The sequence below is a fragment of the Odontesthes bonariensis genome, chromosome 19 (assembly GCF_027942865.1).
Source record: "Odontesthes bonariensis isolate fOdoBon6 chromosome 19, fOdoBon6.hap1, whole genome shotgun sequence".
Taxonomy (NCBI): Eukaryota; Metazoa; Chordata; class Actinopteri; order Atheriniformes; family Atherinopsidae; genus Odontesthes; species Odontesthes bonariensis.
Window position 1 is genome coordinate 21,323,840 of NC_134524.1, and position 27,958 is coordinate 21,351,797.

General features: G+C 45.8%; 1 protein-coding gene across 6 annotated transcripts in view; it reads left to right on the forward strand.

The window, feature by feature from the left end:
- LOC142368805 (phosphatidylinositol-binding clathrin assembly protein) overlaps positions 1 to 26,912 on the forward strand; it is a 74,859-nt gene extending 47,947 nt beyond the window's left edge. For 4 of the 6 annotated variants that reach the window (XM_075450994.1, XM_075450995.1, XM_075450991.1 and 1 more), the window contains 10 exons: positions 171 to 294; positions 3,418 to 3,551; positions 4,236 to 4,336; positions 6,099 to 6,206; positions 11,552 to 11,692; positions 12,118 to 12,145; positions 12,508 to 12,658; positions 19,742 to 19,798; positions 20,040 to 20,156; positions 21,368 to 26,912. In XM_075450994.1, the coding sequence (XP_075307109.1) occupies positions 171 to 294; positions 3,418 to 3,551; positions 4,236 to 4,336; positions 6,099 to 6,206; positions 11,552 to 11,692; positions 12,118 to 12,145; positions 12,508 to 12,658; positions 19,742 to 19,798; positions 20,040 to 20,156; positions 21,368 to 21,382 (976 nt within the window). In that variant the 3' untranslated portion in view covers positions 21,383 to 26,912. The remainder of the gene's footprint in view (positions 1 to 170; positions 295 to 3,417; positions 3,552 to 4,235; positions 4,337 to 6,098; positions 6,207 to 11,551; positions 11,693 to 12,117; positions 12,146 to 12,507; positions 12,659 to 19,741; positions 19,799 to 20,039; positions 20,157 to 21,367) is intronic. The other 2 variants (XM_075450993.1, XM_075450996.1) reach the window with 2 other exon arrangements.
- Positions 26,913 to 27,958: the final 1,046 nt, after the last annotated feature.

The following is a 27,958-nucleotide window of genomic DNA, read 5'->3' on the forward strand; positions in this document are numbered from 1 at the left end:
GTCAAGATTGCGTCTGAAATACAGCTCAAAACTTTTAAACTCCCAAAGGGGGGAAATTTTTAGAGTACATTTGAAAATCTAGTACATGTTACTGCTCTTCCTGAAAATGATCCCTCCAATAAAGTTCAACATGCTGCTTCTTATTTTCCCGCGTGTCCCCTGTTTTCCAGAGCATCCACCTTGTCCAACGCCGTCTCGTCCCTCTCCTCCACTGGCATGTCCTTCAGCCGCATGGACGAGAAGGAGAAGCAGCAGGCTTTAGAGGAGGAACAGGCCAGACTGCAGGCTCTTAAGGTAACCCAGCCTTTAAACATTTAGGCCATGTCGCCTGTGGATCAGGTGGTTGTTCTCAGAGGTGTAGCAACAGAGAGGCTGGTAGCAGTAGGTCAAATTGTTACTGCCGTCTCTATTCCTAAGAGACTCCTCCAGTGGTGTCTTTTGAAGCTCTCTGGGGGGTTCATGCAGCTGCTTCATGTAGCTGCAAAGCACTGTGAATTGCCTTGTGTACGAATTGTGCTCTACAAATAAAATTGCCTTCTCGAAACACAAAAGGTTTGATGGAACTGCCGTCCACTCATTAGCCACGTTCGCTTTATTATGGAGAGGCTCACACGGAGGGGTGCAGCCCGTCTCAGCAGGCATCGGTTAGGAAGCAGGGTACACAGTGGGCACGTCGCGGGTCCACAGCACATCCACAATTCCAAAAAAGGAATCGCCTGCTGTCGGATCGCCCAGCAACAATGCTTGCTTGAGATGGGAACGAGGGCCTCGGTGGCGAGTCGGGCAACAGAAAAGTCGAGTGTAAAATGTGTTGACATTTCTTGCCTGGGAGGCGTGCCTCCCAGCAAACTGTAATTGAGTCAGATCAGTGAAGCTATAACAAAGGCCCACAGCAGCTCAGTGTGACCAAGCGTGCGGGCATGTTTAGCATGCTTACAGTCTGCCAGGAGAGATACAGTGTGTGCCATGGAAGCGTGTGTGTTTATACACAGTCGGTGTTGCCAAAGCGTCTGTGCGAGCGTTCTGATTGGATTTTAGCGTGCTGTTTACTCTGTGCCCTTGGTTGCCCCGTTTCTGCCAAGGTCCGCTGATTACCTTTGGGTTCAGTTGGAAAGGAGAAGCAAGATGAAGTGAGAGCGAGAGCGCGGCGGTGAGAGAGCCGGGGTCAGCAGGGGTCGTCCAAATACTCCAGTCCAGCTGTCTGCGCTCTCTGGTGTCCATATGGACTCGGCACACACGCATACAAAAACACTTCCACACTCAGCTACTGTCCAGCTGGGGCTTTAGCCCAAACAATAACAGCAATTCCCATTTGTTCCCCGCTCCGCTCTGAGAATAGCAATGAGGAGTCGGCCGGCTGAGGCGGGTACAGCAGGGGATTCTGTTTATTAATCCTTTAAAGGTGGCAGAGGTTATAAAGAGACTTGGAACATTTCCTTTAAAGTTTTCCACGGAATTAGAACCCCTCGCTGGCCATGTTTAAATAAAACCGACAAAGGCCCTGCGAGAGGCTGTGTTTTCATTCCCCTCTATGGCAATCCACACTATTAATCCCCAACAGCACATGTTCTGAGAAGGAATCTTTCTATTTTACGGAGCCGTTTTCTCCCACAGCCCCCTCCCACATGATAAGAACAAAACCTATTGATCCCTGTGGAGATATTCGGTTTCAGCAGCAGCAAATAATAAGATCTAGGGGGAAATACAGGCAGGTGGCGGATGTACCTGAAATAAGAAATGAAAAAAAAAGTAAGAGTGGTACAATCAGCAAGGCTCACAAAGAGCTCACTAAAGGGGATGATAGATGAATGCTATCAGCTTTGACATCTTTTATGAGCTGTACAGAGAAAGCGTATGAGCTGTGTACAAGTGAAACGAATGTGAAGTTTTATCATCTTAAGCCACGGAGAAATGAGCATTCTTTCCGTCCGCTGTCCCTGCTGTTGCCAGCCTGCAAAATGGGCAGATTTTCACCACTTCCAGTGTGTACACTTCCCCCTTGAGGTGTGTTTGAAGTGTAATGATCCAGTCGGAAAGCAGCAATAACCTCTGGTGTTTTTTTTTCACTGAGTCATCTCAGTGAGTTTCTTACTGTGGAGCAATACCAGGCTTGTTGACTTGTTGCCGTCTCGCGAACATCCGCAGTCTTTTCCTGCTGTTTGCCGTTTCATTCACACGGGGGTTCGTGTCTATTGGGTTCACCCACTTAAATCGGCCAAAAAGACAAATATTAAAACTCATCGGTGTTTTGTCTTTGGCCGTATTTGAGATCCAGCAGCAGGTCTGGTTTACGACGCCCGAAATGACCGAAAAGTCTGCGAGGCAGCGGGAAATGGGTCTCAGCGGGATGAGGTCAGATATTATATGAGATGGTCTGGGACATTTAACATCCCCAGAAATGGCGAATAAGTTGTTCATACCGATGCTGTTGTGCATCCTTAATCCCACCACGCAGCCTAGGCGGCTGAAGCCGAGCGCTCAGCTGACTGAAAATTGATCCGTTAGCAGGTCTGGCTTTGAGTCTTACATTCAAAGCCAAGATTTAAGTCAATATCACTGTGCAACTTTCACCTTTGTGTCTTGTCCATTTTTTTTATTATTATTATTTTTTTTATAAACGAGTTGCCTGACAAGAATTTGAACACAACCCGACTCCGAAGGACTCTTAATAAGACGTTGCCGGATGTGTATTCCTCTTTAAGCTTCATTAAAAATGTGTTCCTGAAGAAGCTCACCTTCCAAATGATAAATGAAATGCGATTGCTTTTGCGTCTCTGATTGCTCGCCAGCTAATTCTTCTCAAATGGAAGGACGAAGCACCACTCACACATAACCACTGGATTCGAGATCTAATGCAGTTCGTGCTGCTAGAGAAAGTCCGGTCCACTTTGAAGGGATCAACTGACAGATTTTCCAAGGCCTGGCAGCCTTTCATCTCACACGTAGAAAACTGCGGGCTGGATTTAACAATTTGAGGATGATTGTGTCTGGAGCTGAGTGTTGCTGTAGCGTGGGATGCACCAATTCTAATTGATTGCCACTGATTTATTTTGACCCCTTTTTTTATATATATATATATATATATATATATATATATATATATATTTGTCTGTTTGTTTGTTTTTCTTTTTTTTGGTCGCCATTGTTAGGAACTGTAATTTTTATTTAGTTCTTCTTTGTGAAGGGAGGTGGGTTGGGGGAATATGAGATCTCTTATCTCGGCAGTCTGGTAGAATTGTTAGTTATACCATATGTTGTAGGTGTGGGACTGCTTAACAACGTGCTCTCTATCATTTTTGTTTATAAGATGAAAAATGAAAAATAAATTGTTTGTTCCTGGACTGTCTTTTCTCTGAGATCACATTGTACTGTTTTCCTAACCCTCCTCTTATGTGTGTGTGTTTGTGTGTGTTCTAGGACCAGCGCCTGAAGGAGATAAGCCTGCATACTCCACCCTCGGCCTCTCCCAGTAGCCTGTCGATAGGCAGCGCCAACAACAACCACATCACACAAACCCCGGAGTTGTTCAGCTCCGCACTGACTGCCAACAGGTGCAAACACACAGCTCTGAACGCCTCACTGCTCTCACAGTCAGATATCCACCGTGTTTACGGTCGATAATTAGCCAAACGAGTACTTTAAAGGCGAGGTTATAGGAGTTCAAGTCAACCTGACAAAACCTGAAAAAGTCCTTGACGAGGTCCAACAGAACCAGACGTTCCCCCCGCAGCCGATTGAACAAGAGCCCCAAGCGTCCAGCTCTCCTGGGGGTGTCCAAACTATCACGTATTTGTAAATCAGCGTTCAGTTTTAAAAGCTAATCGGCATGTCTCCGATTTCTTCCCGAGCCAGATTAATCTTAATGTTGCTTTCCCGCCTGGCTCCAGCCGCAACAGAGTCTCCGTTGGACTGTTTGTTTTTTTGATAATCAGAGCAGAATTCGCTCTCAATATGCACGCACTGTAACACGCTGTGAATTTATTGCTACTCAGTGTTTTATTGCCATGTGGAAGTTTTTACAGGCCTTCAGAGAGAGGATATTAATCTAGGTCGGTGACAAATGACCATTTTTAGTGGTTTTAGCTATTTATGCTCAGCTGATTGAATATTAATGCCGTCTTTCCTTCTCTGTTCCTTTTCTCTTCTTTCGGTCTCTTTTTCTGTTTTCTCTCATCCCTCCTCTCCCGCTTTCTGTTTGCGTGCCTTCCCTCTCCGTCTCCCTCTTTGTCTTTCAGTGTGCCCAATCTGAACAGTGACCTGTTTGATCTCCAGCCAGCCTTCATGCCCGCTGTGCAGAGCAATCCTTCCATCTCCACCGCCAACAGTGCCTGGGGAGGTACGTTACCTACAAATACTCCTTGAATTTACATGCATACGAAGCTCCTTGTGTACACACACACACACACATCCACACACACGGGTGTACACAAGTAAATTTATTGCTGAAATCCTTCCTCCGGCCGTCCATCAATCCATCCACCTGCTGTCACTCTCCTTTTTTTCTTCAGAAACTAATGTTGCACACCCCAGCTGACGTTTTTAAGTGCAGTTTTTTTTTCTATGTCCAAAAAACCCCCAAAAAGGAACAAAAAATAAGATATCCTGTCATAGTAAGTCCAGTAGCTGTTGGGTTGTTGAGCAGCTCCCTGTACCTCTCAGAGGAAAAGTCAGTTGAGATTCGACCTCCTTTCCTCCTCTTTTTATTTTTTGTTTTTGCTGATTTGAAAGATGCCTGCATAGCCTCTCACACATTAGCTTGGCTGTGCAGTGCGCCCTGCGTGTTCCTGGAAAAAAAGGAAGAAAAAAAAAAGAAGAGGGCTGACATTTCAGCTCGCTATCGTCCGTCTCAAATCAAAGTGTTGCACAAAGATGCATCTGGAAGTGCTCGTGTGGTGTGGAGTATTAAAGGCTTTATGTCACAGGATTATACTGAAGCCATTTAAAAAAAAAAAAAAAAGAATTTGGCCAGATTTCACAGTCTGAGAGGCTTCTTAGCATACCGCGGATGTCATTATCGGTGACACTGACATAGAAGCTAAGATTAGCACCCCCTGTTCTTTTCCTAGAAAAACCACACAAAGGGCACGCTGGAAGCCGGGCCGTGAATGTTGACTGCTTCTCTGATAACTTGATCCCCGTTGTGCGCGGATGTTTTTTAATTTTGTTTTTGGCTTCTTTAAAGGAATACTTCGAAAAAGTGAGACTGTGCTCATCTGCTTTCTGGAGGAGAAAGTACAATGGATGCACTGCCGCAGCTAGCGTCCGTTAGCCTAGCACCTCATTTGTGATGTGGTAATTGGTGAGCTTCTTTAGAAATGCTGAAAGCAGGATTCTGCCCCCCCTCCCACAGCAATGCGAGCTGTTGCCCCAGCCTTTCACGTCTTTGTTTCTGATCCAGCTTATAACGAGAACACAGATGGGACTTTCCCCCCAGATTTTCATGTCATTCGTCAAGTGAGTTTTTGTTTTTTGTTTTTTTTGCTCGTGGCAGTTATTAATCACCAGAATTACAACAATTACAACAACAGAAAAAAGGTTATGATTGCTGGTTGTCTCAAACTGGCAAACTCCACCCCTGTACAACTTTTTTCCTTTGCCATCAGTCCTTGATTATCTTTGCGAATAATATTTACAATCCTGAGAGGCCAGACAGAGCTGGGACATCATGTCTGATAATAGTAATTATGGTGTTCGCGGCATCGAAAGACTGCCACTCACCGAGGCTTCAAACCATTTAGATCTCCTGTGAGAGATCAGGAAAAAACAAACAAAAGGTACATCAATGGATTTCTCTGTGAACGCTCCCCTCAAAGCCCGACGTTCCCAACGGCCCGCTCACAATCCCAAGTTACTGAGCAACATCAATGGAAGTACGCTGAGGCCTGTAATATCCATCTTCCTACTCTAATGGGATTAGTTCAGCGGGGGGGTTGGTGGAATCCTTACCAGAGCAAATCCATTACTTTAGGTCCCCAAAAAACCAGCCTGTATTCATCTACAGCAGGGTCCACTGTCACAGTATGTCACATCAAGCTGCCCCAGTAGCTGTTTAAACAGCACAGACACCTTAATCAGTGATATGTAACTGCATTCCTCAGGACTGGAGAGCCAGCCGCTGCAGCAGACCACCCCAGCCATGACTGTAGATTTCGATGCAGTGTTCGGGAATAAGGCCGCGCCCAGTAACAACGGCCCACAACCAGCCGGTAAAGCCCTCTCTGTCTGACTGTCCAGACGGAGCCAGACTGAAAACTAAAACCTTTTTTTGGCTTTACTGGCAGCGCAAGCGTAGCGTTGAACTAACCCTCTGATTTAGTTTCAGCAACCTGTCGTGTTTTTTTTTTTTTTTTTTTTTTTTTTCTCTCCTTGCCACTGGGGTGGGCGTTTGCAGCTTTCTAACCCTGTTGCATCGCTTGTCGTTTTGCCTTTTTGGAATGACAGCAAGCCTAATTCTGCCGCTTAAGGCCAAACACCAGAGATTGGATTTCACTAAACTTTCACATTCACCTGTTTTTTTCCGAATCCCCTTTAAACCTGGTTCCAGATCTTCTAATCCACAGATTTTATTTTATTTATTTATTTTTTTTTTTTTTGTGGCTTCTAATTGTTTCCCGCACACTTGACTATTGACGATTGTGGCCTTCGAAAAACACTTCCATGGCCTCCCGACGGCTTTAATTTAGTGGCTCGGTTGGCCTCGTTTTCCTTGGCGCCTCCTCTTTGCTCCTGCAAACTTTCTCCTTCTTATCGACCTTTTCCAGAGGACACAGACATCCTGCTGAGATCACCTAAATTCATCCCAGAGGGAGGGCCAAGTGCAGAGAATGTGTTTTAGGTTGGGTCAGATGTCTGTGGCGATCTTTGGCGAGAAGCGGCAAAGCCGGCGCTCGGGTGGTGTTTGACACACCTGTTGGCATTAGACAGATTTGTTTCTTGCAGTCCAAGAGGCCGGATGGCGATGGAGTCGAGGAGCCGCTGTGTTCCGGCTTGCGTTGGCCTCGTGTAACCCCGTCCGTGCCCTCGGCTCTGCTCTGACTGGAGTTGGGCTTGAATGTGGACTCTGGTTCTGGCTTTGGAACGACTAACTTCTTTTCTATTAATATAGCGCTAACCACCAATACACCATCTGGGCAACTGGCAGCATCTCACAAATGTCCATGTGTGTGTGGAGCTACTCTGTCTCTGTTTCCTTTCATGTGGAATCTGTGTATTCCTCTGCATGTGCGTCTGCGTCTGTTTGCAGCATCCTCCCCGGTTTCCCTCCATCCCATATGTCTGCTTCTGCTGGTCTTTTTTTTTTTGTTTTGTTGTTGTTCACACCATTTCTGCCCCCTCCTCCTCCCCTCCCTTCATCTCATCTTTCTCTTTCTTTGCTTCTTCATCATCTCCTCATCACACTTCACGAGGCAAGAATCACCCAGGCAACTCCTTCCCATCTGCTCTCATCCTCCTGCTCTTTTTCTCTCGCTCTTCACGGCCACAATTAAAAGGCTTTTCTTTTGTCTCTGTCCCTCCCGTGAGGCTGCCGCTGCCATTTATTCAATTTCAGATTTTTGCGAAAAAATTAAATCTCAAGGTAACGTGTTTGCTGCATCTTTCATCTTTCCTCATCAGAGTTTTCCGTTTCAGTTTAGCAGATTTCACTTCCCTCGTGAAAAATATTCCGCCTGGTTTCCAAGTCTTATCCGGATAATCATCTCTTCTGTGCTGTCTGTTTAGTTATTCTTAATGTATTGTCCGCTGGCAACACTTTTATGGGAAACCAAAGCTCAGTTAAGGCCTCAGAATCGATCAGAGTACTATTACACCTGAGCCAATTCGTTATTGTAATCCAAGTAGAGGAGACCAAATATGTCTTACACAACTCCTGTTTGAATTTCATCATGTTTGTGTGAAGGCAGCACAGAGATTAAATGCATATCATGCTCTTACTGTTGTCAGTCAAGTCGGAATGACCGTACTTATTCTGAGAATACAGATATTTCTCTGCGTTTGCGCCCATCGCCCACATTTAAGTGCAGTTTTGGGCACTGAAAGCGATCTTTTTGGAACACATCTTCCGACTCTGACCGTAACGTTTATGCTTTATGGGTTTTTTGGATCGTAGTGCCAGTTTCCCCCCAGGCCTGATGTCGGATTATTCGCCGAATTCCCCTCTGTTGGCATGACAAGGAGAGACGCCAGCAAGTCCATGCAGATGCTAACCTTAAACAGTTACTCTCCGACTTTACGGAGGAACAAAGACATCAGAATGCGCTTCGGGGTTCCAAGTGTTTTGGGTTTTTAAAGGTTTAAAGGTCTTCTGAAGCGACCCCTCTTTCCTTTAGGCGAGCGGTGAGCACCTTTTGGCTAATCATTTCTTATCTTAAGTCCTCTTATCATGGTTTCCTACCGTGTTCTTTTTTTTTTTTTTCCTTTTCTTTTTGTACCCAGAACCCACCAAACGTTTGATTCCGAATATATATGTATCAATCTAACGGTAATTAGCCCCCCACTTTAGGTTTATTGGTGATGGAGCAGACTTGAAATGGGACCTGTAAGCTTCGGCCACAGCCTGTCGGCGTGATTTCATGATGGATCTCTATTTGTTGGCGTCAAAAGATGCACGAAAAGATTAAGCTACCCTCGAACCACCTGAGAGTTTTTCTTGTTTTTCCCCGAGTGGTAGTTAGGTTATCGTTGGCTGCATAAGTGCCCTCTGAGAAAGGAAAGCGGCAGACTTCCGTTGGGTGGAGCCTGGTGATGTTAATGGTTACATTGAGGATGAGTAGTTTTCACAGTGAGACGATCAGCATTTACACCGGCCGTTTAGTAAGGCCTCAGCATGTGTTCTACTCCATCAGTGAGGAAATCTCCCATGATTCCTTTGTCCCAGCCCGGCCCTCCCTCATGTTCCAGGTGATTGTCACGTCTCACGCAGTGGCTGCGATATCCTGATAAAATGGGTTCCGCTCGCGTGCAGTGAAGTCGGGGGCGGTGGGTACTCGTTTCTGTAAAGAGTTTTTTTTGGTAACGCGGCCTTCTGACATTTCAGCTCGGATCTGTTAGTGTTTTGCTCTGCAGAGCACTGACGGGGATTTCCGTCCTTCCTTCCCTTTGATCTTAAATTATATCGACTGTCTAAACCATTACTGAAGCACCTAAGCTAACACTGATATCATTATCCTCCGGGGTTCAATACAGCTCTTAGTGCTCGCTTCATCACATCCTTCTCTTCCTCCTCCATCCTTGCCCCCCCCTTCCTCCTCCCGCCCTTCTCGCCTCCCTGCAGTGCGTATGATCTACTGAGAGAGCTCGTTTCACAGTTGTTGTCTCTTTTTCCCCTCAATCTCTTTTCCTAGTGCTGCTCTGGTTCAGTCTAACTCTCTGAGCTTTAGGTTTAAGGAACAACAAAAGAAAAAGAAGGGGGGGGGGGGGGTCGCCCACATCGATGGTGTTTAATCACAGCAAACAACAACGGGAGATAAATTGGAGTCGAGAGATCTGAAAAGACTATGGGCTACACTAGCTTTTCCGTGTGCTCTTTTCTCTCCGTATCTTTTCCGTTCTCTCCCTCTTCCTCTCTCATCTGCTCAGCTAGCAGGAAAAGTCTTTTCTGAATCTCTTGTGTCAGCACCTCTGTCAGACATGCTTCCTAACTAAATATTATTCCTCCCTCTTTTTCCACCATCAGATGCCTCTGTGTTTTTTTTTTTTTTTTTTTTTTTTCTCTCCCTCCCCTCCCTTTGTTGTGAATAGATGTTGTACATTTATAGCTGTGCAGTTTTGTTTCTTTCCTGCTTCGTTGGCCTCCGCAGGAGTTGTTTTCTTAACACCCTTAGCACTGGTTGGAGTTCCACTCGGGCATAAAATCACATGAAAACATAGAAACGGCTCGCCACGAGGCTTTCGGGGTTTTCTAAAATATGCTCTTCCAGCCTCCTTTTATTTGCTCTCCGTTTCGGCTTTTATTTTCCTCACGTTTTCCTCAGCCAGCACACACACACGCACACGAAGTCACACGTCCAGGTTTCTACAGGGTTTTAACAACCCATTAGCTGAATGAGTGCTGACGTGGGGAGTTGTTACTGCTGGCTCTTACTGTATACACACACACACACGCACACCAACGTGGGAAATTACTGTCATTTGCACCTACCGGTCGTGGACAAACAGATTTCACACTGACAGAAAGGCGCTTGCATGTGCTGAACTAATCACCGTCGGATGGGGGGGGGGGGGGCATGACGGCTAAGAACAGATAAATCAATCATCTGGAAGAACTGCTACAGGCTACTGAGTCAGGGATTATAGGCTGATGCATGACAGTAAGAGGAAAAAAAGAAAAGAAAAGGCGGCAGGGGGAGGGGTTGAGTGAGTAAATTTGCTTTGAACAGGAATATATGCTGCTGTAGGTGAAAGCCAAAAACGGGTCAGGATGAAATTAATTAACAGAAAGTTGAGCAGTCAGACTGAGGTTTGAGTCGAAGGAAGCGGAACAACCAAATGTTCTCAGATCTGCTTCATTAACAAAACAAAAATCAGAGGATGAAGAGATGTATTTGAAGAAATCTGGAAAATTGGGGTTTAAACTTTCGTGAGCTCTCATTAGGTTCATTCGAAGAAACTTTTCCCTGTTAGCAGAAGACGCCTTTTAACTTTTTTTAGCAGTCAGAATCTTTCCTGAAACATCCTCAATCTTTCTGAGAAGCTGGAACGGCTGCTTGGAGATGTCAGTCAATCGGTTCTGACTCGGTATTCGCAGGAAACCCACATGTCGCTGCGACAAATCGTTGGTATTTAGTCACACTAACCCGATAGAAACTGCATACACGTTAGGTTTCAGGTAGAATTGGTGATCGAGATGGGAATCTAAAGCGGATCTGAATCTAGTTGATGCCACTGATGATGGTAAAAATGGAAGAAACGGCTCCGTTGGGCCCGTCTAACGTGGGCTGAATGCGTTCTGATTGGCCATTAAGCACATTAAACATGTGCTCCATCTCTCACTGTTGGTCCTGCTGCTGAGATTCTGCTTGGCAGCAGCCGAGCCACATTGGAGTCTTAAATGTATTTTAGGGCCTTTACTCAATCAGGAAACATCTCGTCTCTATTTTATTTTCTGTGTAATGTGCAGAGTTGCTTTTGTTGTTGTTGTTTTTTGTCCCCCCCCCCTCCCCCCAGTATTACAAATTCTTAACTTGATATTCAGCATCAGTCCGGCCCCGCAGCGTGTTTGAACAGCCGGTCGCTGCTTCCGCCTCCCACTAACTGCAGCTCCTGATTCAACTACTCCAAGCTTGACTTGACCCTTTTTTTGTTTGTTTGTTTGTTTTTTGTTTGGGCCCGGTTACTGTCGATGATTTGTAAATTCAGCAGAAGTCTTTAGCAAAACTGACCAAAAAAAAAGAAATCCCAAATGTTTTCCTCTCTCGCTTTCCTCTCCGTCTTCGCATCTGTTTGTGCGCCGTATAAAAAGCTTCCATGTGCTCGTGTCTCCGAACGACGCCGTACCACAGCACCCCCCCGCTATCAAAAGTCACTCACATGTGCGAGTTGCTTTCTCCTCCAGGTTTCGATGCTCTGGGAGACTTGTTGAAGCCGACAGTTCCCCCACACGGCGCGCCTCCTCCACCTCTTCAGATGGCCATCCATCCCGGAGCAAAGCTGCTAGCCAACGACCTCGACTCCTCTCTGGCCAACCTCGTGGGCAGTGAGTGTTAATGCACGTGGAATGACAAAGGGCAAAAAGCAGTGCGAGCGCTGGAACTGCTGGAACAGTTATATAAGTTCACACACGGCAGGCCTCGCATGTACGCAGACACACAGTTTTAGAATCACGCTTATTTATGGAGCGCATGACTCCTGTGAGGTGCGTGACAATATTGAGACAAAGATGACTCTCGTAGTAGGTGATTTTCATGCAACTTTTAGGTTAATTTGTTTTCTGCATCTTATTTTTCTTTTTTAACAGCGAGTCAGTTTAATCTTCAGCTTGCAGAATGTTACACCTCCCATAGTGAGGATTTATAATGAAACGCTTCTAAAAGATGGACGACAGAACAGAGCAGGGTGACATTAGCCTTTCAGTTTACTCCCTCCCTCACAAAAAGTTTCTCTTTTTCTTCCCCTCATCAGATCTCCAGTTTGGGACCGCAGCCAAGAAGTGAGTTTCCATGACACATTTCCAAGTCTTAACACGGGCTTCATATGCAGCTTTGAGTAGTGTTTCAGCTTTGGATAACTGGCAAAAAAACAACAAAAATACACGTTTTAAAGATGAAAAACCACAATTTTTTACAAATGAGTGCAACAAGCAAACAGAGTGCTTGTCAGACTGTGCAAAAGATGGACACCGGTGGTTCGTCCACCATTTTGAAGCCTTGAGCGTAAGCGTTTTTGCTTTTGCCGTCTTGGTTTTTGAGGCAGCATGTTTGCTTCACATTAAGGTGGTAGAGAGGAAAAAAAAGAATTATGTTTGATGTGTGATGATTTCGATAGAGGTTGACCAGGCTCAACCCCTGACAGCGATCTGCTGTGTCACAGGCCAGAGATGCAGTGGAACCAGCCTGGCGAGAAGAAGCTTACCGGCGGCCAGAACTGGCAAAACAAGACCATGTCGACCACGCAGTGGAGCGCAGCGCCCATGGCCCCGCAGCCCATGCCTGTGCCACATGTGGTAAGCGCCATTAAGCACGCTCTTGACATGCAGATACACACATGCGTACATGAAAGGATCCGTCAAGGTGTCTGCAAGTCTTTAAAGGATTGGAGAAATTCTTGTTTTCGTCCTTTTTGGGCATCATTTCTGTTAGCTGGAACGACTTTGTTTTCACGTTTGTTCGCACTAAAAGACCGCAAACCGCATCCGATTTAAATGTGCGCTCGCTGAGCCTCCTTTACTTCCTCTCCTGCGCTTCAGAAGCTCTCCGGAGTTCCCGTTCCTCCCACTTGCAGGCTTGCACTCGCAATTTCGCTGTGAACCTCCAAAATGAGCTTTCGAGTGGAGGGCCCGCTGCTTTGTGGCAGGGGGAGGAGACTCGGTGCAAGTTGCAGGCGCTTGAAGCTGCGCATGGCGACGCTTCACAGCTCAATGTTTTCTGTCGGCATAAGGAACAAAATTTCCTGCCCTGCGAAAGTCAGGAGCTGATTGGGCAGCGAGGCTGAAAACACTCCGAAAAGTTAGGAAATGATGCCCAAAACTGAGCGACACTCGAAGAAAACTCATTGAGCCTTCTGTAAACCCTGAAAAAATCCCTCCGAGAGGTTTTTCTTAGGCTGAGGTCGGAATGAAATTCAGTCTTAAAGGAGTTGGATATTTTTCTGGCTTCTCGGATAACAGCAGGGGGTTCGGCATTTTGGGGGAAATGTGCTTATTGCTTTCATAACGAGAAATAAGTGAGATGACTAATACCACTCTCATGTAGTCTGGTAAGTATGCCTCGTCTGCTCACATTTGGTTATTTTAGCTAACCGCTGTGACTGGAAAAGGGGAAGAAATGAGCTTTCTCTGGTTCTGTCCGGAGGTTGGAAGAAAAAAGAAAAACTTGCCCACTTACCGGCAGTTCTAAAGGTCACTAATCAGCCATTTGTTCAGCGTCTTAAACAAAGAAAAAAACTTTTTTTTTTTTTTTTTTTTTTTGCTGCTTTGTATGCAGTTATGAGAGGAGCTTTTTCTGGGCTCACAGCCAGCAGCTGGTTAGCTGCTAACAGCGCGACGGGCCCCTGTCCGACGGTAACACAATCCATCTACATGAAGCTGAGAATGTGCATCATCTTGGAATTTCACCCTTTGAAAGAGAGGAAGTCTTTTAAGAAGTACTTTTTTTTTTCTTTTTTTTTCCTCAGAGGCTGAATGAGTTCAAATATTTACTTTGGTCTTTCCTAAAGTGAGTAGCTGTGTTCCCTTCAGCTGACTGAAACTTGCAGACACCTCGCCAACACACGGAACACATCAGAAATGGTTGCCATTAAAAGCACTGACCTCGTGTGTGTGTGTGCGTGTTGTTTGTTGCGTGCAGACGTTGTTGTATGTGGCTGTGCTGCCTCGGTGCAGCACAGAGCCGTGTGTGCATGCAGTTTTTGTGTGTGTGAGCCTGCTGATCTCTGCAGCTCCTGATTGTCCTCCTGATCTGTGCACTGCAATTTCGGCTGACGAGGCCAAACTGTCACTAACCCTCCACTTCCTCTGTTTCTCTCGTTTTCTCCTCCTGTTGATTCTCTCTTTCCTCCCTCCGTCACTGTCCTCTTCGCCCCGCTGGCGTTCCCTCAAATCTCTCCTTCCTGCTGTTTTTGCACTGTCATCTACTCGTCTTCCTGCCCTTCTTCGTCCGCGCTCTGCTCTGCTTTGCGGGCGGCTCTTGTTTTGCGTTGTCATCTGCTCGTCCTGTTTCCTCCGCTCTTGCCTTTGACGTCTGCACGTCGGTGTTGTGACCCCTTCTCCTTTTTGCTTATGTCGCCGTTCGGCCCTTTCATTCCACTTTTCTGTGTCTTCTGTGAACTTCTCTTCGTGTTTCTTCGCCACCTTCCCCTTCCACTTGATCTTTTCACTCGTCATGTTTCCACTTTGGCTCTCATCCTTTCCCCCCCCACACCTCTTTCTTTCCCACTCTTTACCTTCTCCTCATCTCTCTTCTGTTTTTTTTGGTTTTTTTTGCCTCCCGCTTTCCTCATCCTCTGCTCCATTTCATGGATTGTGACTTTAACCTCTGCTTGTTCACTTCTTTGATCTTCCTCCCTCCTCTCTGTTTCTCTCTGTCTTTTGTCTTTTTTTCCTGTTGCGTCCTGATGCAGAATGGAATGTTCTATACTAGTTATGTAAGTACTTATCTCTGTTTAGTAAGACAAGTCTTAACGAGATGCACAGAAATGTCTGCTCTGGGCTCCCCGCTCTGCTTATCTTCCTCTCCATCTTTTCCTCTGTCACTTCCTCTTCTTCTCCTGCTCCCAGGAGACACTTGTTGAAAAAGACTTCTTTTTTTTTTTCCTTTTTGCTCAGTTTCCACAAATAACTTTCCCATCGCTTGTTGTATAAGCGCTAAGCAACCTCAAGGGCACCAGGAGGTTAGAAGAAAGTTCTGCTTTTCCCTCCTCACCGCTCCACCTTATGTTATCTTAACAGAGGGATGCTACAGATGGACTCCAAGGCCTGTTATATCTTAGTTTTCAGTGCCATGAAGCCCAATTGTGCCCAGAACTTATTAGAAACCCTTTAAATATCCACACTGTTGCTCTTTATTCCAACAAACTTGGGCCACGCTGCTTATTTTGAGGCTGTCGCATACCTCCCTGCTCAAAATACTCCCCCGGAGCAGCGATCTCTCCTGCGCGAGTAACGTTTACACAATTATGATCGCTGTTCAGGAAATTGCAGAGCCTTTATCAAAATGACGTTTAGGTCTCATTTTCAAGGCTGTCCCGAGACGCATTAAGGAGGGAGCTGCATTATTCAGCTTTTACTTTGTCTGGCAAACAAGCGAGAGCAGAAATTACCCGTGGAGATTAAAACCAGCGCGATTGTAAGTGCGGCGGCTGTTTTCCTCTGGAAAATAAACTCAATTTGGTTTTTTTTTCATTTTAATCTCCTTCATGGCACAAGCCAACAAATCCCTACGTGGTGCACGTTTCCACCTGCGACGCTCGTGTTTGCTCGTCTCTCTCTCACCGCGAGAGACGAGCAAACGCAAAGAATGCATCAAGAACAAAGCTGACAGGCGAGAAAAAGCCAAAAGCCAATCACAGAAACGGGGAAAAAAGTAGAATCTCAGGCTGCTTTTAGTATAAATTACCAAAACATAACCTCCATAACACCTAATAGCAAGTGGAAGGCATAATTATGTGGTGTGCCTGCCTAATTGTGCCCTCCACATGCAGGAACATGGACGCATTACAGGTAGCAGAGCAGCGATTAAGTCGGCTGCCGTGCATCTCAGATGCTGAGTGATACTCCCACATCTGTGACTCTTGGCAGGAGGGCAGGGCTTTGGCTGCCATTGAAAGCATCAGGCCAGGAAAACATCTCACTTATTTAACCCACACGTAGCTTTGCAGGAGCATGTAAAGGTAGAAAGAGTCTGGAGAAAAAAGAAGCCGGTAGATTTAGCTCTGAATGCAGGGAGGAGAAATGGGATTAGGTTGGCAGATGGACGCAAAGGCTGAAAAGAATCCTCTTTATTGGTGCATAACAGGTGTCTCACCTTCTGTTTTTTTTTTCCCCTCTCCAATATGCTGTCACGGTAAAAGAAAATAGTAGATAAATGAATAAAAAGTTGTTATTTTGCACAGGACGGGCACAAAAATCTGAGTACGGCTTCAAGTACTAAAACCACTAAACCGCTGGGGTATAACCGAGCGGGCAATAAATAGATGTGACAAATACAAGTCTTTCAGCTGAACTGGGCTCCTTTTCTGTGTGGGAGAGAGAGAGTTTTATCAATGTTTATGAGCAACGGCTCGTTTTTTCCAGAGGCCGAAACTAAAAGCAGATACTGATCGTCCTCCTGAGGCGAGTTCACAGCTTCACTCGACCTGCTCTCAGAGCTTCTGTTTATCCAGCCTTTTCAAGTATGTTTGAAGCTGAGATGCTTTGGCACGTGTTATTGTGTCAGACGGCGATCATCAATCCATTCCGTTCATTTCGGCTGCGATAACGCTCGGGGAATTTGGCCCTTGTGGGACGACGAAAGGTCTATTTTATCGAATCTTAATTGAACTTTCCCCCCCCCCCTAATAAGTCTCCAGACGGCAAAAACAAATGGTTGGAGACTAAAATATTCCATTTGCATAATTGCTCCGACCCGCTGAGATGACGCCCGCAGCTGAGCTCGGCTGAATCTCTTTCCATCAGCGGTGCTTCTGCACCTCGTCCGCCTGCGTTTCATCGAATTTATGGGGTGTAATTAAGCCGGCAGAGATCCGGCGACACAGGACTGTCGAAGCATGGGTCTGAGGAGGGATACAAGAACTTATCTGCAGCATTTGAAGCGCGCTAAAGCAGGTGTCCAAACAAGCACATGATTACCACAGATAATATCCAGAGCGTTAAACGACCCCGAGAACATAGTTAAATCGCCTGATCTGATTAAACTGGCCTTAGTTTCCATCGTTTCATTGATATGATCGCTGCATTCAAAGATTGCGACGGCAGCATCATTATGTGGGAAGATTGTATGTTTGATTGGGGCTGGTGTTCCAGAGTTCTCGGGGACTTCTGGGCCAGGCCAAGGCTCACTGAGCGGGGCCAAGTCCACCACCTGAACCCTGTAGAGCACAGATACTCATTGCGCGGCTCGCGAGCCACATGCGGCTCCTCAAGCTTTAATTGGTGGCTCGCACTCGCATAGTAGCTTATAACAATATGGTAACAATAACAATAATTATTTTCAAATAACATACAGCGAATACTGCACAGTATTAAGTATTTTTATTAAGTTTGCATTTTTGTAGTATTAAGTATTAATTAAGGCTTAATGGAGTTTCCTAAAACAGATTGTCAGCTTGATTCTTTCATTGGAAGCTCAAGAACAAGCCGGAGGAATCTCAAGTTAAATAAAGTGTTTATTGGTAGTCACACGTCAAGCATATCAGCGCTGGGCTCAGTGGAACAAAGCTCCCGCAGGAAATCCGTCAGACTGAGCCTCTGTTAAACCTGGCAACGCAGCCCGCTTAAACCACCGTCACACTTGACCGCAGAGCACGCTAGCTCCTTTAGCCAGCGCGAGATGCAGGCACAATGGATCGGTTTTTAATCAAAAAAGGGCAAAAACCAGCATAAAAACCATGCTCATCTTGAATCTCTCACTATGATTACAACAACAAACTACAAATACAACATGAAGAAAGTCAAGGACATGCATGCCAGCTTCTGCTCATCCCAGTATTAAGGCAAATATGGTCTTAATTGAAAATGTATTTGCTGTGTTGTTTGTTTTTTTGTGGGATATTTTATATGTAGAAATGCATATTTGCAAAAGGGGACTTAGTATGTTGTTGCAAAAGTGGCTCTTCCCTTGATTTTGCTCTGCCAATGTGGCTGTTGTAAAAAGAATAGTGAGTATCACTGCTGTAGAGCGTCCAAGGACAGGCCCGATAATGGCAGCGCCCCCGTCGAACCTGATTTGTGTGGAAATTACTGACACCGAGTATCAAGTTGGACATGGCGACCCTTTCAGTTATCGTCGGCCCACTCGCTACTGAAATACTGCATCTATGTCAGCTGACTAAATTCCACGATGAGGTGAAAAACAAGCGACTTTAGCATCCCTCCGGAGGCCTTTGCTCTTCATTCGCAGGTTTCCTCTGGGTCGATGGTTCTTGATTTCACTTTTCCCCTTCGTGCTTTTTCTTCTGAAAGAATGTCGGATCCATACAGTCACCTGCTCTCGCTTTACATAAGCAGTACAATCTACCGTTTCTCCAAATGAGAAACCCTTTTGTGGCCGTGGGTATCTGAAGCAGTGCTCTCTCGTGTCGGACCTGCTGCACAGATGCACGGGGATAGAAATGGGTTTTTTGTTTGTTTTTTAAGGGAGTAAAAACAATTAATTTGGCAAAGCTATTGGATAATGAATTAAACATTTGTATGGAGCTCGACCAGTTTAACACGCGCTGTGTTTCAAACATTGATTAAAGGGTTGATAGATTAGCAGCAATTAAAGGATAATGCTGGTGGTTTTATTTCTGCCCATTAAAGCTTAAGCCCACCATCGCTGTTGCCTTGATTAATCTAATCCTTCACTTTCTGCTCCACTGCTCGGGTAACGAGTGACTTCACAGAGAAGCCGAGCGCTGTGTTCGATAGAAACGTCGCACTGTTGCCTTTTCTGCCCCTTTTTGTAACCAGATGCGGCTGAAGATATTCCACTACAGCAGGAAGGGGAAGTATTCTCAAAGTAGGAGTGACCGAGGCTCTCCGAGGTCTTGTTAAAGCGTCGCAGTTGTCTCATTTACAGTGATGGATTAGGCCTGTGAAGGCAGCAGTGTGTTTCTGCAAGTTGTTTTTAATGGGTTCTTGAAAAGAGGGGAATTTCCGGGGTGACCAGAATGACCTGCAGGAGATCAGTCACATCTTCTGACCAAAGCAAATACGAAGCAGTTGTACAGGACGGGGCAGGAAAATGGTCCCAACGCTCGGTGAGAATTCCCGAGCCTTGCTTGTCATGTTTAAGAGAAGCTGTCAGAGCCGCTGCCTTTGCTGCGTTTGCTACAGATCTCTACAAATTGTTAAAGAGCTGCAGGTGTGGTGCAGGAGGCATGCTGCACTGCATCAACCTGCCTCGTCCTGTACACTGAAATCCCTCCAGGACATCCACTGATGCACCCACTACCTTAAATTACCAATTTGTTGAGCAGAAATCAGCGGGCACGGCGCAGATGCGTGCGGGTTGCAAAACAATCGCTGCAAAGTGCCCATCAAGGTGAATTTGAATCCCACTCAGGTTGCAGTGGAGTTGATTTGTGAAGGATGCGGGGCAGAATCTAATACTGCTGTCGCACCACTCAATTTCTACTGGTGCTAATAATTGCTCACAGTGGGGAAAGTGACTCGTGCCTTTGCTACATGCCATGCGCTCAAAAGTCCACATTCTAAGACGCGCTTGTTTTGCTAGAAATGCTCAAACCGAGTGTTTTTCTTTTTGGCAGCCCCCCCTCCATATGTGCTTGACACCGTTTGAAAATTGTATTTAAAGAAAGAAAAAACAATGGTCTGTAAGCAGTTTAACCTGGTCTCCTTTTTGTTCTGAGTCATCTGTTTCTCTTTCAGGCTCCTGCTCCGATGGCTTTCCCCATGACCACACCGCAAGTGCCTGTGTATGGAATGGTGAGTGTGCTCAGAAAATGGTTGCACTGCACATGAAGGTTCCTTTGTCTTCTAACTTACTTTGTCCATTAACCTTTTCTTTACGTATGGCTTTGATGCCCCTTCTGGTTTCTTTTCACTCTTGGTGTCTCTGTCCATCATAAGTAAAAGCAAAAAATGAATCTGCTCGCTAATATTTTCTTTAATTTTTGTTTTACTGTTTTGTTGTTTTTGTAACTCTGTGTGTGTTGCCTCTCTCCAGGTCCCTCCCCAGATGGGTCAGATGGGCGGGGTACAAGTGATGGCTCCACAGCCAATAATGTACAACCAGCCTGTTCTCAGACCCACTAATCCTTTCGCACCCATGCCCGGAGCCCAGGTAATTTAGACACAGTCAGGGGGGGATTTTTCATGTTTTTTTTTTTTTTTTTAAAGATTTATGCCACATCCCTCTCATTGATTCGTACAAAACCAGACTCTGTACCCTTGTAGAATAAATGTTATGCTGTTATTGCCTGAATTTGGAGTCAGTATTTAGTTTATTTATGTTCGTGCAGTTGTGGCGGCCTTTCAAACGTAACATAAGATTTTATTGAATCTTTATACAGGAATCGACTCTCTGCAACCCCTTTTTATTGATCTGTCTGAGGCTGATTCACAGTGGATCATGCAGTATTAACGCAAATACTCAAATATGCCATGAGAACCGTACTACATACGCTATCAGATGGTTTACAAGTTACCGACTGGCCTTTTTAGTTCAACCAGTTGGCGCCCCCCAGGGCTCAGTCCTCTGACCACTCATAATCACGTCGTAAATAACAAATCTCGATGAAAATGCTGCTTTTTTTCCCTCTTAATTTCAACAAACTGAAACTCACAATGTTCCTAAGTAGTAAGAATGAATCCACCGCACCTTCTTTCTGTCACCACATCTAAGGGCACTGAGATGGAGTCTGTTCTACACCTCAGTTTACTTGTGTTCTCTACATTGTTGCGTGTTTATTTTACTGCTGCTGCTCGTCTTGCTCCCCGAAGAGCTCATTTTCCTCTTGTTGGGGCTGGATTAGATGCATTGATTAAATGGTTGTTTGCATACAACTCGAACGGTACATCATTATCGCTTTTATTTCAAGCACTGCAGCTGCCTCCCCTTCGCTTCATACAGGCGCAGGCGCTCCCCACGTGTCTCAGGAGCTCGTGCACAGGCCTCTTAACGTGTGAGTTGCAGCGTGTTTGCAACAGATTGTCAAAGTGCAACAAATAGGCAACAATTCCAGATGAATTTTAACAGGTTTCAGTACACAAAAGGCACATCTCGGCCTCATCTGGCGGTTGATGGAGCAGTGCTAAAGTCTGAGGCCTGAGGAGGTGAAATGATTGAGTAGATCAAAAGAAAAAGAGTAGAGCTTGATGGAAGGACAGGTGCTCTGTGTAGATTGTTTTTCAGTTTTTTTTTCCCCATCCTGTCAATTGTCTCTCAGCCCCCCTTATTTTATTCTGCCCCTGGTGCTTTCTTTTCATCTTTTATGTCAAAGTGGTTTTCAGCGATCAAAACAGTTTCTCTCGTCTGTTTCACTCTTTGTTCAGATGCAGTTTATGTAATCCAGTCGGGGGGGTAAGCAGAGTGCCAAAAGCGACAAAACAGCAGAGGGGAAAAACACACAAGAGGACGATCAGATGGACGGAGGAATGATTTGATCAAGTGAATCAACTCAAGAGACAGACAGACAGACAGACAGACGACAAGATAACCGATCAACAGCAAAACCGAGGAAGGAGGAGGAGAACGGAGCACAGGATGGAGGAACGTTGGGGGGGAGGGGAGATGTCACGGCTGCTCATTGTCTGAAACAACTCCTGTGCGCGCGTTTGTGTGTCAGTGTAGCTTCTAACCGTTTATTGTCGTATTTTAGATGGAGTGATGTTTCAGGAGAGGGAACAAGGATGAGAGGGAAAGATAGAGAAAGAGGGGATTGAGGAAATCCTACCTCTGGCTCGCAGTCGGGCTGGATTTACAGCACCCGACTGCTGAGAAAGTCTGCTGCAGAATTAGCTTTATTTCATACTGGTGCTATTTTGTCCTCTCCGGGTTACCGTATGCCTGCAACAGCAACTTGGAGCACTTAGGCGAGGACAAGTGTCGGCTTGTTTGTGTGTGTGTGTGTGTGTGTGTGTGCGCGCACAGAGCGGTTGTTTCAGACAATAAACTCCACAGCCGACCTCTCCATCCCCACCTCCGTCTTCTGTTTGTGTTCACGTTTGCCCAAAGATTCGGAGGCAAATTTCCCCAACTGTGTTTCCTGTCATTTTCCACTCTGTTCGACTAACTTTGTATTTTTCAGTCTGTTAACTTCGCCAGCCTGTCCCGAACTTTACCGCGGCCCGCGCAGCGGTCTGTCGGAGCATTTTGTCAGCGGCCGCCATCGGTTTTGAACCGAAGCGCCTGCTCCTCACAGCGCAGAGTCCGTCCGTCCCCCCGTCCCCCCCCCCCAACACAGACACACGGATCAGGGAAGACGGCAGACTAGATTCATGATTAATTCCTTTTTTATAATTTTATTTGGTTCGAACAGCCAGCGTGTTGTAACATGCCAATAGTGCTAGTCTGTGGTCCCGGGTCCCACGTTATCTTGTCAGTTGGGGCAAATAAACCTTCTTGTTTAGCAAAAAGCTGATAAATAAATTAAGCATTTTCTCTTAAAACCAATTCGATTTCCCCCTCTGTGACCAACAGAACACACATGCAGTCCCTTTACTCTCCATTTTGCCCTCTTCTGAGTCGTTCCCTTCCACTGGCACCTTATTTGTGGGGAGATGTACATCATTGATTCAACCGTTATGAGGAGTTCCAAACCTGTTACGACTGGATACAGCATGTGGGTGTGCATCTCTCTAAGACAGGGTGCTGTGTTTGAGCGTGTCTCCGTTAAGAGCCGGACTAAACGGATAATGATTTAAGATACTCGTAAGAAGGGGAAAAGCCTCAAAAGCGCCTTAACCGGTGTTCTTATGAAGCTCTTTACCCATGTGATCATTTTAACCCTCTCATGCTGCATCCAGTGCCAAATGGAGGGGGACGCTAACATTTGCACCTGGTCTTAAAGGGGGTGTACACGCACATGTTGGCGAGATGGTTAAAGGAGCCCTTTAAGATCCGACTCGGCAAGTTTGTCAGCCTGGTGGCCAACATGACAGAAAGTTTATGCACTGCATTGAAAAGCTGTATTGTCTGCTACATATTCCCCTTTCTCTGTCGCAGCTTATTCTCCATCTGAGGACGCTGAATAAAAATAAACACTGCTTATAAGCTTCTTATATTTGGATTCAATTAATCCTCCCCCCACCCAAAATGTCATGGCTGTAAGACGCGCTCCTCTGCTGAGCCACAATTAGTGCGTCAGAGTTCAACGGTGCGAACACAGAGACGACCACGTCGGTTTTGATTGTTTGTTGTGTAAAAACGAGCCGGGAAGAATGGAAGAAAATGTGTGTTTTTGTCTCGTTAAGAATGTGCTCGTTGGGATTATTGGCCCATAATTTGCCTGACGGCAACGTTTGTGGAATTTCTTTTTCTTTTTTTTCTTTTTCTTTTCCTTTTTCTCTCTCCTCACCGGCTCAACAACCAGATTCAGAATTTTGAAATAAGAGCTTTTATTGGGCTGTGGCCTTTTTAGGGTATAGATCCACGTCACAGGATCGACGAGAGCGGAGCGAGGGAGTTTAGTGTCACCGGGTCGAGTTGAATTCTCTTGAAATTGCACTGAATCAAAGTGAGAGGCTGTTATTTGACTCAAAGAGCCAAATCGCTCCGAACTCTGCGGCTCCACCTCGCCTTGGGGTCCAACTTTTGACTCGCGGAAGAGGCGACGGCCGCTCTTCAGCAAAAAAAACTCCGTCCAGAAATTGTGCGCAACGCACTCTGAGTGTGCTCGCGCATTTTTCCACGAGCGTTGTTCCCGTTGAGGGCCACTTCCGAGCTTGTGCCCGCGAGTTGGACAAAAAAAAATAAGTCTTTGGATTAGTTTTTTCTTTTTTCTTTTTCTAAAATCAAAGCTTCTTGGCGAAAATGCACATGCAAAAACGTTGCACTGAAGTGGATATTCTGCAGTCGTGTGAGAAAGCTGAGAGAGAGAGAGATTTGAAGTTTGTGCGGACAGTTGGGAGTTTTTTTGTGTTTTTTTTGAGAATGGAAAGTCTGACTTATCCACTGGCCACTTGGTGGACTAACTGAAAGTGGTTTTCCTGCCACTCTGACGTTGAACTTGAAGCATTTTTGTAGTCCTGTCCCCAGTCCCTGGTCTCAGCATCTTGCATCTTGCCATCAGTAATCGTCAGGTGTCAAACTCATCGTCCACTTTGCCGTGAAACCTCACTTTAGTCTCTCTCGTCTTGGCGGCTTATCTCTAGAGCGCTTATTTGTCCTGTTTCGGTCTCTTCTTAATATGCGTAGATAGATATTTAAAAGGAAAAAAAAAAAAAAGGGTTTAACTCCCAGTTTCTGTCTAGATGGTCCCACCCGTCGCTGTCGGTAGATGCTGCTCTTAGAAGCTTCTCGTCCCAGTCGTGTGCTAGTTTAGCCTCCCTTCATGTGAGGAAGACCTCCCACTGTAGGCGTCCCCGGCTCGTCCTCTCTGATAGCTCCATCTGTGTCTCCGTCCTTTAGCTGTAGATGAAACCTTTCAGAGGCCGCCCTAAAGCTTCTGAGTGTGTTCTTTCCACTCGCTGTTGATGTTGCGCCGGTGAGGGCCTTGATGACACCCATCCCTTCATCCACCTCTGCCCCACCTTCTGACGTCGGCAGCCCCCACAACTGTCTGATTGGACCTTTACGGCGAAGCATCCTGTGTCGATATCCAGGCTTTTTGAGAAATCTTGGAGCAAGTGTAGTCTGAGCGTGTTTGGGGGGGAAATGAGCTTTAGCCGGTTGCCGGTTGGTCAAATGAACCGAGTTTTGAAAAGCTTCCCACCTCCCTTTATTTTATTTTTTCTATCCTTTTTTTCAATTATTTTTTTTCATTTTTTTTTTTTTCTTTAACAGTTTTTACGCTGAATATTTGTTGAGAAATTCCAATGAAATATTCTTGAAGTTACAGCTATTTTTGCAGGAGGTGGGTCCCGCTTACACTTTTGCCTCATTGATCATAATCGCAGCCTCAAAAATCTGCTTAGAAATGCTGTGTCCCCTACGTGTCATCATACAGGCTCGAAAAATCGACTCGGTTACGATAAAAAGCACAAATGTGAAGATGAGGAGATGAGTTAATGGCTCATTAAAAGAAGAACTGTTTGCGTTCCGAGTGTTCTGAGGTGAAAGGACAAGGAGGCGTCGCTTCGAGGCTTTACTTCTAGCCCTGAAACTTCCTGGGTCATTTCGGTGAGGACGCTTGATCGAACCACCTTCTGTAAAAGTGGCTGCAACTCGATGAGTAATCCCTCCGTGGTTGTAACAGCTAGGAGTTCTCCTTCATGTGGACTCATCACACATCAGGAGAAAAATAAATCAAAACTGAGGCGGGAATGCCTGGAGGAGTTTGCAAGGAAAAACCTGAGGAGGTTGGATCTGCAGCTGGGGGGGGGGGTTCAGGGCTCAGGGCTTCTGCAAAATGTCATCCGCTGTGAATATTTTTAAAAGTGGCGAGTGAGTCCAGTGATCCCCAAACTTCTGTAATTGTACTTTTGAGGGTTTAGGTCATCATTAACCGCAGACCTCAGCAACATGCCGCTGACACCGTGCTCCTCAGGAAGGCACTTCCTGTTTTTTTTTTTTTTTTTTGTTTCCACTGAGATGAAGCTCGCGTCCCGGCGTTGAACTGAGCGAGCCGCACTTTGAGTGGACAACATTTTAAAAAAGGAACGTGCCCACCCAAACAAGAAGCTGCTCGCTCTTGAAAAAGCCCTTCTGCTCTCCAGGGTACCTTTGATCCCCCGTCTTGGACATTGAGGAAGCCATTCTCCTAATGGGTGCTTCCGCCTCGGCTCCAGATGAGATCTAATCAGTGCTCTGGCTGTCTGACCGTCTCTAATCTCCTCTTGTAGATTGGCACTACGGCCTCTTTTGTGGTGTCGAGTTCAGAACCAGGTCACCGTCGCCCCGAGTCTTGAAATAACTGTTCACTTCAGGTCTAACAGCAGATTCCTGATGTTGGAATGCAGCTCCTCTTTGGAGCTAAAGCCACACGTTCTGACGCTCGCCTTTTTTTTTTTTCCCGCTCTGCTTTGTGAAACTTTCTTCTGCATGGAATCCAGGTTTTCTTCGGTTCTGGTGATCAAACGTAGGGGGGGACGGAGAGAAGCCCGCTGTGTGAACGCTTTTCTGGCTCGTGTCTTTGTCTGCTAAGCAGTCGATGTAACTGCCAGTAATTATCACAGTTTTGTTTCTCTGTGGTGGGGGTTTGGCTCCTTTTCAACGCCTCCCTCCCTTAAACGTCTCTATACTGCTGGGAATTTCCCCACAACAGCCACTGTTTCCAGTGTTGGCCCCCTACTCTTAAAGCTGGTACCGCCTCTCTCCATCTTGTAGCCTGAATTTGAAGGAAGACTAGGCGGATAAACCTCGACGCCACGTTCGAATGTCTGCTGCGGCCCGATTCTCGTGGGACTCCTTCTCTTGGCAGTGTCGGTGAGAGTGCATGGTTGTGTCGTTGCCTGTGGCCCAAAAAAGCATGATGCGATGGCGATCTCCCTCCTCTTGTTGTCCTCGTTTTAAGCGGTCAGTCGGGCGACCTCGACAAGGCGAAGGGACAGACTCCAAGCGGTCGTTCGCCATTCCAGGTCCGCGGGCTCATCACTCGTTAGGGCCTGAAACTGAAGGAAAGTGTTTGTGTGTGTGTGTGTGTGTGTGTGTGTGTGTGTGTGTGTGTGTGTGTGTGTGTGTGGTCGCTAAAGAGCCACCTGTAGCAAAAAGAAAGCGCCAAACTTTTTAGTTTCTCCTCCGCCCAAAGATCTCGCACGTCCTCAGTGGCCGATCGTGTCCGTGAGTTGGTTTGTTGAATTGAAGATCTCTTGTACACGTTCTGTTTTTTCTACATTTGTGTTTTTTGGTAAGAACCCTCGGATTGCTGCCTCACTATTCTGTATATAAAGAAACACACACACACACACACACACACACACACACACACACACACACACACAGCTTAAAGACATACCCGCGTAATCTGCAACAGCATTATTGTCATTTACTCTTCTTGGTTTTTTTTTTCTGATTTATGGAAGATATTAGCACCATTACAGCAGTATATAGGTATGATTACTAGCCAGTGGGGGGCGGGCTAAACAGACAGCGCAGATTTGGAGGGGGCTGCAGACCTCCCTGTACACCAGGATCAGCCATGAATTCTCAGTGATGCCAAATGTTTTCAGAGCAGAGAACACCTGTTAATCTGCCTCTTTCTCTTCTGTCCCCCCCCCATCCCATCTATTTGTACATTTTTTCTATTTATTTAAAGCAGAAGTATATGGATTGTATCAAGCATGAAAAGGCAAACAAATGTTACAGTTGACAAAGACTTCAGGCTCTTATTTTACAGCAGTATATTTGTTTATCTAGGGTCTTCTTTTTTTTTTTTTTCTTGGAAGAAATAAAGTCATTTTCCATTCCTAAGCATTCGTCTGTCTTTTTCTTCGTTGTTGTTGTTGTTGTTAGTTTTCTTGACACTCGTGACCATTTGGAATCAATGGAGCATCCTATACAATATCAGTCGGTGATATTCGTGGTCTTGAAATGTCAAATGTCCCAATTCAGTTTTATTTATATAGCACCAAATTACAACAAATGTAATCTCAAGGCACTTCAAATCCCACTTATTCTACAGTGGATTTCTTATTATCAGACAACAGTTGACAGTTTCCGGCGGCCTTAGTGACATTTTTCTGATATGCTTTGGACAAAGTACCAGACGGTCTCCATCAGCTTATTTCTTTGATTTATTTTTGTTTTTTTTAACCATTAGTTAACTCGTCTATTTACCAGTTCACCAGTTTTTCAGGTGTACGGGGACCCCCTCGCTCCTCTCTTCCCCCTTTTCTTCCGAAGGGTCCGCCTCTTTTGAGATCTACAGTACTCAATAACCTCGAGCATACAGTTAATATCGTGCGCTGACTTGTATACACCGAACTGAAAGTGACTGGCGATACTGCAAAAATGAATATCCAACCTCTGACTACAGGAGGAACAAA